Consider the following 11,231-nt stretch of genomic DNA (forward strand, 5'->3'; position numbering starts at 1 on the left):
CTCTGCAGCCACCATGGCCCTTGTGTGGGTGTGTTTGGATGGCTGGCGTAACATTAAACTTCCTTTTTTTTTGTATTCCTTGCCAACCTATCCCACATAAAAATAAATGGATGTCCAGTTGTTCTAGAAATACCAGAAGGTTCTAGAGCTGCACTGTTCAATACGATGACCATTAGTGCTTGAAATGTGGTGGCCCCAAGTCAGGGTGTGGTGTCTATGTAAAATGCATGAAGGATTTAAAGAACTCAATGCCCGAGAATGTAAGCTATCTGGCTGGTGACTTTTTATACTGATGCTATGTTGAAATGATAATGTTTTGGATGTGTGTGTTAGTTCCTCAGTTGTGTCCAGCTCTTTGCAACCCCATGGACTGTAGCCTGCCAGGCTCTTCTGTCTACAGAATTCTCCAGGCAAGAATACTGGAGTGGGTTGCCATTTCCTTCTCCAGAGAATCTTCCCAACCCAGGGATCGAACCTGGGTCTCCTGCATTGCAGGCAGATTCTTTACCATCTGAGCCACCAGGTAAGCCCCCAATATTTTGGATACATGGGGTTAAATAAAATGTATATTCATGTCACTTGTCTCATTCAACTTTTCATCCTGTGGCCAGGGAACAAATTTAAATGCCCCATTTCCCTGACACCAAGGCTCAAAGTTTACTTCTATTGGACAGCACTGTTCTATTTTTATTTTTATTTTTGGCTGCCCTGCTGCTTGTGGGATCTTAGTTCCCTGACAAGGGATCGAACCTGTGCCCCCTGCAGTGGCAACACAGAGTCCTAACGGCTGGACAACCAGGGAGGTCCTGGACAGCACTGCTCTAGACGTCCTGGGCCGCCGTGCTGAATGCTGGGTGCTGAGTGAAGGCTGCCCCTTCCCGGCCCCACCACTCGCTTCATGGCTGCTTCACCCATTGGAGTCATCTGCTCAGAGTCTTGTGACCCGAGCACAAGACCCTGATCAGCTTCAGGGTTCTGGAAGAGGATTCCTTTCTCCCCAAACAAGCTTTCAAATATTTGAGGACAAGTATCTCCCCTGATGTCGGTCAGGGACTTGTCATCCTCTAGTCCTTAAACGACTCCTCACTCAGCATGGTTTTGAGCTGAGGAGGTGTCACTGGGGTGAGTTAAAGAAGGGTGGGCCCTCGCTGGGCAGCCAGGGGGGCCTGAGTGTTGGCCCTGGTTCTCCTGCCCTCTCCACCAGTGGAAGCATCTTGTCTGTGAACTTGAGCTTCCTCGGCTGGACAATGGGGCACCTCCTGCCTCCCTCCCATGGCCAGTGCGAGCGGTAAATGGCTTACTGTGCACAGGCATGGAAGAAGGGTTTCCTTTCCCTCCCATCACTGTCCGTAGCTGTCAAGATGGCACCCAAGGGACTTCCCTGGGGGGCCAATGGCTATGACTCCACGCTCCCGGCACCGGGAGCCCAGGTTTGATCCCAGGTCAGGGAACTAGATCTCACACACCAAAACTCAGAGCTCCCACGCCGCAACTAAAGATCCCACATGTCGCAACTAAGACCTGGCACAGACAAATAAATAAATAAAACTAAATATTTTTTAAAAAGTGACACTCAGATGGAGAGTCTGGGAGGTAGGATGGAAATGGGACCTGCCGCAGAGACACCCCCTCTCCCCAGGGAGACCCCTGGCCGCTCGAGGGACCGGAGAGGAACAGACGTGAAAGGACAGAGGGCTGTTTTCCAAAACCCTTCTGGAGGGAGGATTCTATCTTTATTGGTGTAAACAAGGCTCTCTAGTTGTCGGGCATCATGGCGAGGCGGGGGGCCTTTGGGGTGCTCAGATAGGGGGACAGGGAGGAGCTGGCGTAGCTCGGGCCGTGGGGGCCGGTGGTGGGCGTGTTGACCGGGCTGGCGGCAGACGGCGGGGAGAGGGAGGTCAGGACCACACCGCCCTCATCCAGGGAGCGCTTGTAGGGGACCGGGGCATCGTTTCGGAGCTCCTGGAAGGCCAGGTAGGCCTGGAATATCTGCGGGCAGAGGACGGTGAGCTGGAGGCTGGCTGGGGCGGGCTGAGGAGGGGGCCGCGGGGCCCAGCGCTCCCTGAAGCTGGGCTTCGTCTGCCGGGAAGAAGGTGGGGGGTCTTCTTCCCCATTTGCCCGAGACACAGAAGGGGCTTGCGGAGGCCCAGGTGAGCTTTGAGAGCGGGTAGGTTCTTGCCCTGTTAACCCACACCACCTGCCCTGCCCTGCTGGGGGAGTAGGGGTGGGACAGGGGGCCCTCCTCACCCAGATGAGGATGGAGAAGAAAGAGAAGGTGATGGCGGCCTTGGCGCTGTTGCTCCCGAGGAGGAAGTATTTGGGCGGTGAACGGTGCCACTGGTTGGCCAGGAAGCAGAATCCCACAGCCCAGATGCCTGCCCAGATGACTGGGGGGTCGAGGGAGAGAAGAGGGGCGGGGTGGGGGGGGACGGTGGGCTCAGGAAGGGCGGGGGCTGAGGTCTCCACTGTGGCCTCTCCCTCCCAGCCCTCTTTAAAAAAACTGCCTGGAGTGGGCTGCTCCATCTGTTGTGGGGGTCAGCAGCCACCTGTGACTTTCCATTTCAATCAATTAAAAATTTCAGTCCATTAAAAGACTTTAAAAAAAATTTCGGAAATAAATAAATTAAAAAAATAAAAAAAAAAAAAAAAAAATTTCGGGACTTCCGTAGTGGTCCAGTGGTTAAGACTTCGCCTGCCAATGCCAGGAACACAAGTTCAATCTTCGGTCCAGGAGGAACCCACATGCCTTGGAGCAACTAAGGTTGTGGACCACAGCTTCTGAAGCCCTCACGCCCTAGGGCCCGTGCTCCGCAACAAGAGAAGCCTCTTCGATGAGAAGCCTGTGCACCGCAACTAGAGAGTAGCCGCCGCTCGCCGCAACTAGAAAAAGCCTGAGTGCGTCAATGAAGACCCAGAGCAGCCAAAAATAAATAGATAAGGAAAAAATTAAAAAAAAATTTCCACCCCTTGATGGCACTGGCCAAACTTTGAGTGCTCAGTGGCCATGCATGGCCCGTGGCTCCAGCACTGGGAAGCCCAGGCACAGAACAGCTCCGCCCTCACAGAACCTTCTTTTGGATGTTACTGGACTCAGTGATCTTTAGGGGCCCACCTAGCCCTGAGTCTCTGAACTGAGCAGGTGTGGAAGAGGAGAGGAAGGAGCCTGAGGCCTGAGAAAAAGGAACAAGCAAGTGTTGGGCACTGTGCGCCCACTCTGTCTAAGGTGCTCAGCGTTGGTTAGGAGGCTGGGCTTGGCTTGGAAGCCTGGATCTGCCGCTCAGGGTCCGATTATACAACCTCCTTGAACCTCTATGAAATGGGAATCTGAACAGGCCATGCTTCCTCAGGTGGTTCTAAGGAAGAAAGGAGACGGGGTATGGGGTGCCCTTGATGCGGTGCTATGACACGTGGGGGCGTGCCCGGGAAGTGTCAGCATTACCACAGGTGTTCTTTCTTGCCTTTCATCCTCAGAAAAACCCTGGAGATGGTTTTTTGTTTTGGTTTTGGTTTTTGGCCATAACCACGTGGCACGTGGAACTTCCCTGACCGGGGACTGAGCCAGTGCCTTCTGCAGTGGAGGAGCAGTCTTAAACACTGGACCACCAGGCAGGGGGGGTTCCCATCCCAGCTTCTATGGAAGCTCAGAGAGGGGAGGAGACCTGCACATCGAGGCTGCGCCGGAGGTGAGATTTCAAACCCTGCCCTGCCTGGCGCTGCGCTCTGCATTCTGCCTCCTGCCACTGGTGGCTTTTCAAGAAAGGCTGTGAAGAAGGGAGGTGAATGCCAGGAGAAAGCTGGGCAGAAGAGAGGCTTCTAGAGTTACCCTCAGGGTCAGAAGAGGTAATCTGTGCACTAAGTCTGAGGGATGGGCAATGATTCCCTGAAATGGTGGGTGCAGAAGAGCTTCGAGGGACGAAGCTCTGGGTCACAGGCGGAGGATGCTCTGAGGTGGCGTCCTGGGGGCCCAGGGGAGCCTGGGGGTGGGGGCTGGGAGCTCAGGGCGGGCAGTGCTGGGGCTCACTCACTGGCCAGGATGAGGTCCAGGAGCTGGAAGGCTGTCTTGAAGCGGGTGCTGGAGAGGCGGACCTCGTGGGCGTCCAGGGCCAGGAAGGCCAGCGAGCTGAGGAAGGCCAGCAGGCCGGCCCCCACAGCAAAGCTGCAGGCCGCGCTGTTGCTGTTGAGGACGCAGTGCAGCTGCGAGTTATCGGTCTTGTTCTGATAGCCGTCAGTCAGCAGGGAGGAGAACACGATCAGGGAGAAGACCTGTGGGTGTGGGGAGGGGCGGGGGCGGTTTCCAGAGCCGGAATGTCCGTCTTCCCAAATCCGCTCCTCATCCCTCATCCCCATCACTGAGTCGGGGGAGGGGGGGCAGGGTCTGCCGTCCACTCCCCCAGTGGTTCCAAGCCCTCCCTCCCGGTAACGACCTCTGAGCCTCCATCCCGGCTCAGCTCGGCCTCATCCCGCCTGCTGGGGCCCTGCCCCAGCCTCGCGCCAGCCTCCCTGACTCCAAGTCTCCCCACTCAGCTCCCCAGGGAACCTTCCACACTCTGCCCATCCTGGCTCCCAGCACTGCCTGCCCCTCCGCAGCCCTTCACCTCTCCTCACCCCACAAACAGGTACCCGCCGCCAGACCCAACACGAAATGCTTATTAGCACATTACCCGGGACACAGGAAGAGTGAGCAATGAGTCTCTGCCATCCTGTTGATCCCATCTGCCTCCCAGCCCTTCCCTCTGCCTGCCACTGCTTCCTCCTCCCTCCCCGCTCAGCTAATTCCTCTCCATTTTCAAAAAGGAACTTGTGAAATATTCCAAAGACACAGAAAAGAACGGAGGAAATGTAACCAACAGTGAGAACCTGACAAACGTTCCCCTTTGGCTCCAAGATTCTTTAAAAAACAAAAGACTATTTTGGCAATGCCACACAGCTTACAGGATCTCAGTTCTCTGACCAGGCATCGAACCATGGCAGTGACAGCACCAAATTGTAACTACTGGTCACCATGGAAATCTCAAGGCTTTTTTTTTTTTTTTTTTTTAAAGCAAACACAGGAGTTTTCCTGGTGGTCCACTGATTAAGAATCCACCTGCCAACGTGGGGGACACGGGTTCAGTCCCACATGCCACAGAGCAACTAAGCCCATGCAGCGCAACCACTGAAGCCGGGTGCTGTAGAGCCCGTGCTCTGCAACAAGAAAACCCATTGCAATGAGAAGTCCACACGCCACAACTAGAGAGTAGCCCCTCGCTCGTCGCAACTAGAGAAAGCCTGCATGCAGCAATGAAGATCCAGTGCAGCTGAAAACAAATATGTAAATAAATCAAATCAAACTTAAAAAACTTTAAAAAGTAAAGCAAATACAGCCTTGAGACTTCCCTGGTCATCGAACTAGTGCCACCCAGTGTGGCCAAAAAACAAGCAAACGCAGTCTCACTGATATGCTAGCCCTGTCGCCTCTGTGGGCACCACAGACTGCACACCGGGGTAGCACCGTCTGCCTCTACTGCTGGTGTCTGCCGTGTCCATCGATGAAACCTCCAGTGTACTTCACCAGCCCGTGTCATCCTTACAGCCACCCTAGGATGTGGGTGCTGCCAACAGTCTCTCTTTTTTTTAGATAGTGGAGCTGAGGCACAAAGAAGGTGGCGAATGGCACAGAGCCCATCAGCTATGAGGGGCCGCGCCTGGACCTGAGCCCAAGCTGCCTGGCTCTTGAATCCGCTTTGCGCACGTACGTGCTGCGCATAGCCGATCGGTTGTGCCCGACTTTTTGCGAACTCATGGACTGTGGCCCACCAGGCTCCTCTGTTCGTGGGATTCTCCAGGCAAGAATTCTGGAGTGGGTTGCCATTTCCTTCTCCAGAGATCCAACCCAGAGATCGAACCCAGGTCTCCTGCACTGCAGGATTATTTACCATCTGAGCCACTAGGGAAACCCTAAATCTGCCCTAACTCCTGCTATTAATATATCTGCCTGGACCGGATGCCTGGAGGGCAGTGGCTCCTGTCACCGTGATTCAGGGACACTTTGAAGCTCTGGTGGCTTGTCCCTGACGGTCACAACACAGCCTGGCAGGGTGACACCAGGTATGGAAGGAACTGGTGTGTATGTGTTGGGAGGTGGGAGCTGGTCCAGGGAGTGCTTTCTGAATGCGGTGAGGCCGCTAAGAACAGGCAGGGTGAAGAAGACTACAGAGTGGGATGATCTCTGGGGGTCGGGAGGGAGCAGCGGCGGGGCAGGGTCGGCTCCAGGTGTGTGAAGGCCCCTCTGGGGCCATCCAGAGATGGACTCTGGTGAGACTGGAGGCCAGGAGGCCGGGAGGCTGGGGAGGAAGGTTGGGGCTGCAGTTGTGGAGGGAGTCAAGATTTGAGCAGAAACTGAACCCAGGGGGCTGGATTTAGGAGGAAGTAAGGCTTGATCTGAACTGCACCTTAACTAATAAGTTTTGGGGGAGGGATAAATTGGGAGACTGGGATTGACATGTACACACTGCTATATATAAAATAGATCACAAGTAAGGTGGCTCACAAGTAAGAGAGATGGTGAAGGACAGGGAAGCCTGGCGTGCTGCAGTCCATGGGGTCGCAAAGAGTCTGACACGACGTAGTGACTGAACAACAGGGTGGCTCAGTGGTAAAGAATCTGCCGGCCAAAGCAGGAGACCTGGGTTCTATTCCTGGGTTGGGAAGATCCCCTGGAAGAGGAAATGGCAACCCACTCTGGTATTCTTGCCTGGGAAATCCCATGGACAGAGGAGTCTGGCAGGCTACAGTCCATGGGGTCGCAAAGAATCAGATACAACTTAGCAACTAAACCACAAAACAAAGGACCTACTGTATAGTATGGGGAACGCTACTCAATACTCTAATGGCCTGTATGGGAAAAGAATCTAAAAAAAGGGTGGATATATAGGTATGTATAACCGAATCGCATTATATAGATTCAGTATACTGATTCCTGAAACAAACACAATATCAACTGTAATCAACCACACTCCAGTAAGAATTAAAAATAAAAAACTGAGGAGTTTTGCAGGCAGAGAGGAGGAAGGGCATTCCAGGCAGGCCGAACCATGTGTGCAAAAGCCAGCTGCTGCCGAGTGAAGCTCCTTCAGGGGTTGGAGAGAAATCTTAGCTGAGGGATCTAGTATGAAGTGAGGCTGGAAATGCGGGTGGGAGGACTTGAACACCAGACGGAGGGCACTGGACTTGGGAACCATGGAAGAAATTAAATTTCTCACTTAGGCTTAATTTTATGCATGGCAGGGCTCTCAGCAGAGGATGGCCAGGGTTAGATCTGGGGGTTCAAGGCAAACTCCAGGGTCATGATGGATGGGAAGGGGCTCCTGGGAATCCCGTGAGATTTAGGACACGACATCAGATTTGGTGATTGATTGGATGTGGTGGTGCCTGGGGATGGGAGGGAGGGAGGAGACAAGGGGAAGGAAGTTCATTAGAATTTGAACTCCTGGACAGGGTGCACGTGGGACCCTTCTGTCTGCACCCAGGACCCAGTGCCAGGCTGGACCTCCACACACGTGTTGGAAGAGTGAATGACTGGCCCTTCTTTTTGGCTTTTGCCCTGCCCTTTAGAGTAGGAGCGGAGAGGCAAGGATTGCCCCTAAACTCCTCAGCCTCTATCCATCTGCCTCTCTCCTTTGTCTTACTTGCCTTCTCTGAATAAGAACAAACAAAATAATAATAATGACTTTGTTGTTGTTGTTCAGTTGCTATGTCGTGTCCAACTCTGGCCCACCAGGCTCCTCTGTCCATGGGATTCCCCTGGCGAGAATATTGGAGTGGGCTGCCATTTCCTTCTCTAGAGAATCTTCCCGACCCAAGGGTTGAACCTGAGTCTCCTGCATTGGCAGCTGGGTTCTTTACCGCTGAGCCACCAGGGAAGCCCAATAATAATGACTAGTCCCTCCTTTTGTCTAGCACTTTAGCTCTAAGGGAGGGTATTCACATCCATTCCGTTTCAGGGCTGCAGTACTGAGTCTGCAGGAGGGGAGCGTCTTGCCCTGCTGGTCCGAGACAGAGCCAGGTCAAGGACAGGAAGGCTCATTGATCATTTTTGAGCCCAGATACATTTTACCTGCGCCACCTCCCTGCAGCCTCGCTCCAGTCCCGCATGCTCGAGGTTACAATAATTCATTGCTGTTTCACAGGTGATAAATAGAAGCCTTGATGGCGCAGTGGAAAGAGCCAGACGTGTCTGACCCCACCCGCTGGGTGGACCTGGGCCAATTACTCACTGCTTGGCACCTCAGTTTCCCTGTCTGTCCTGTGCCCCAAAGAGGTGGGGGCCTGGCCCTGAAGGTAATTCTCATGACTGGCCAGAGAGGAGACGTGTCCTCTCAAGGTTAGTCATGGAGAAATGGGATTGGAATCCAGCCCCCCTGCCTTCTGGGTCTGTGGGCTGTCTCTCTGCTGACCGGCCCCCCCACCAAATCCTTGGGCTGCTGTTGGACACCCAAGAAGGGGGCTTGGCTGGGCTGGAGGGATTCCAACCCTCTGAAGCCCGAGTGCGACCTCCTTCCACACCCTTCCTGGCCTGTCCCCAGGGAGGGAGCAAAGATTCATCAGTTAAGGCACCAGCTGGCGGGCGGCCGTGAGGACAGGAGCACCAGCTGCCCAGAGACTCCCTACTGAGGAGCCGGGCCGGGGGGGGAAGGAGGAGAGGGCGGCAGGCGGGAGGAGGGAGGTGGCAGGCAAAGTCCGTGACTGAAGAGTCTGGCAAGGTTGGCGGCCCTTCCCCCCAGCCCTTCTCCACACCAGTCCCCACCAGCTGGGCCTCCTTCTCCCTCACCTCCCTCCCTTCCTTCTGAAGCACTGGAAACCTGCGCATCCTTGGGACTTGCCCGCCAGCTGGGTGATGTCCTTGGGCAAGTCACTCAACCTCTGTGAGCCTTGGTTTCCCCTTGGGTCCAGCAGGCGTCACAGTGCCGTCATAGGGTCATGGTGAGGAGCGGAAATGCTGACACCACCGAGCGACTGGGAACTGGGGTGTGGAAGGCGTTTTCCCCGATTCCCTGGGGTGACGATGGAGATGAGTCCCCACCACCCTATGCCTCCCCCAGCCCATCTCTCTGCTTGATCACAAGTTGGTCCCAGTAATCATTGCTATTGAAGGAACGATGACTACTTGCCAGGCCCATGGTGACAGGCTGAGAGGCTTTGATTTCATTTGGACATACAGTCTTTCCTGATGAGCAGGAAGGACTAGACACTTGAGGGTCTGGAGGTTCAGAGAAATCAAGTTTCTGGTTCAAGGTCACACAGCCCTAGTATGACCAGGCAAGTTATCAAATAAAATGGGGCACTTTTGAGACTTAAAGGAGGTGCTGCTGATAATCACACCAGGACTGAGCCAGGCAAGCAGGGAAGGATGTTGCTCCATGTGGACATCATGTGGCCAAACTAGGATCCTCAGCCAGGCCTGATCGATCCTTCTGGAATAGGACCCTGGGTTCAATTCCAGATATTCCCCCTACTCCCCTGACCCAGATCAAGTGTCATCATCTCTCTGGGCCTCAGTTCCCAACTCTGCCAAAGGAGCACCATGGAGGCTACACAGTGTAAAGCCCAGAGTCACAGCTCTAGCTCCTCAAGCACTGAGGTCCAGAGAAGGGCAATGAGCAGGTCAAGGTCACACAGCAAAGTCAGGGGCTCAATGAGGATTTGCCCCCAGGTGTCTTGACTCTTCGGGAATGTGGTAATGATTAAACAAATGCAGGTAAAGTCCTTGCTTGGCAACGTGCCTGGCACACAGCGACCACCCACCCCTCTGGCATCCTAGGTCTGAGAGGTGGAAAATGAATGGGCTGTATTCTCATAGACCCCAGTTTGAGTCCCTGTGTCTTACTGTGTGACCTTAGCCAACACTGTCCATTGGAACTTTCTGCCATGATGGAAATGTTCTAGATCCTCACTGTCCAATATGAGAGCTGCCAGTCACATGTAGCTATTGGGCACCTGAAATGTGGCCACTGTGACTGGGGAATTAAAAAATTTTTTTTTTCTGGCTGCACCATGCAGATTGTGGGATGTTAGTTCCCAGACCAGGGAACAAACTCCGGCCTCCAGCACTGGAAGCATGGAGTCTTAACCACTGGATCGTCAGGGAAGTCCCTGAATATTTTAGTTTCATTAGTTTAGATTAGAATAGTCACATGTGGCTTATGGTTACCCCCTTGGACAGCACAGCCTTCAAAAAAATTATTTAACTTTCTCTGATCCTCAGTTTTCTTCTCTCAAAAATGGGGCTCCTGAGCACCCACTTTGCGGTGTTCTTTCTTCCCAGGAGAGTTGATAAATGCTCAGAATACTGCAGTGCCTAAAGTTAAGATTCTCAGTAAAGGGTGACTTCATTTACAAGTTCCTTTTGGCTTTGTTCCCCCAGCTGGCCCTTCCTTTCCTCCCACCACCCTGTGCCCTGGGTCTGAGAGCTGAGAACCCCTATTTCATGTCACCCACAGGGCAGCCGGCCCACAGGAGGGCCTCACCCCTGCAAAGATCCGTGTGATCGCCTTTGGCCTCTTGAGAAACTGCACGGCTTCACTGTCGGCCAGGTCCTGGAGGCTCTCCGGGATGTGCATGGCGGCTGCTCTGCTGCCCAGGCCCTGGGAGGCCAGAGCAGGGATACTGGGTTCTGCCGGCTGGGCGCTGCCGTCTGCAGGTTCCAGGCCCACCCTGGGGATTGGCTGCTGCAAGACAACAGGGATGGTGGGGGGGGGGTGGTTAGAATCCAAGGTGCAGGGTAAAGGGGCTGCCAGGGATCCCAGGAGGAGGGGGTATGGGATGGAAGAGTATTGGGGAGGGTACCAGGATGGGGTTCTGTGGGGTGAGGGGTCTGCCAAGGGTCCCAGGAGAAGGGGGCAGGGGATGACAGAGGGTTCTTGGGGTCCCAGGACAGGGTTATATGGGGTGAGGGGTCTGCAGGGTTCTTAGAAATTGGTGCACGGGGTGAAAAAGCTGTAAGGAAGCCCCACCTCCAGGTGGGGGCACAGGGTGAAAGGGTGGTTTGATGGTCCTGAGTTGGGGTGCAGGCTGAGGGGGCTTCAGAGAATTCCAAAGTGGGGTACAGGGTGAGGGGGCTGTTGAGGATCCTAGGAACTAGGAATGTAGGCTGAGGAGGATGTAGGGTGAGGGGGCTTCCAGAGTCCCAGAAGTGGAGGGGCAGGGTGGGGAGATCTTGGGCCAGGGAGGAGAGGGGAGAGGGTAGGATATTG

General features: G+C 54.3%; 1 protein-coding gene across 1 annotated transcript; it reads right to left on the bottom strand.

Annotated features, from left to right (window-relative positions):
* Nucleotides 1–1,749: 1,749 nt before the first annotated feature.
* On the bottom strand, nt 1,750–10,681 carry SYNGR4 (synaptogyrin 4). The gene is made up of 4 exons (XM_040252399.1): nt 10,506–10,681; nt 4,026–4,263; nt 2,248–2,387; nt 1,750–1,989 (listed from the first exon to the last, which is right to left on the bottom strand). The coding sequence occupies exons 1-4, from the start codon at nt 10,596–10,598 to the stop codon at nt 1,756–1,758; spliced, it is 705 nt and encodes a 234-aa protein (XP_040108333.1). The 5' UTR covers nt 10,599–10,681; the 3' UTR covers nt 1,750–1,755.
* Between the last annotated feature and the right edge of the window lie 550 nt (nt 10,682–11,231).

Source organism: Oryx dammah, unplaced genomic scaffold (assembly GCF_014754425.2).
Source record: "Oryx dammah isolate SB20612 unplaced genomic scaffold, SCBI_Odam_1.1 HiC_scaffold_13, whole genome shotgun sequence".
Taxonomy (NCBI): Eukaryota; Metazoa; Chordata; class Mammalia; order Artiodactyla; family Bovidae; genus Oryx; species Oryx dammah.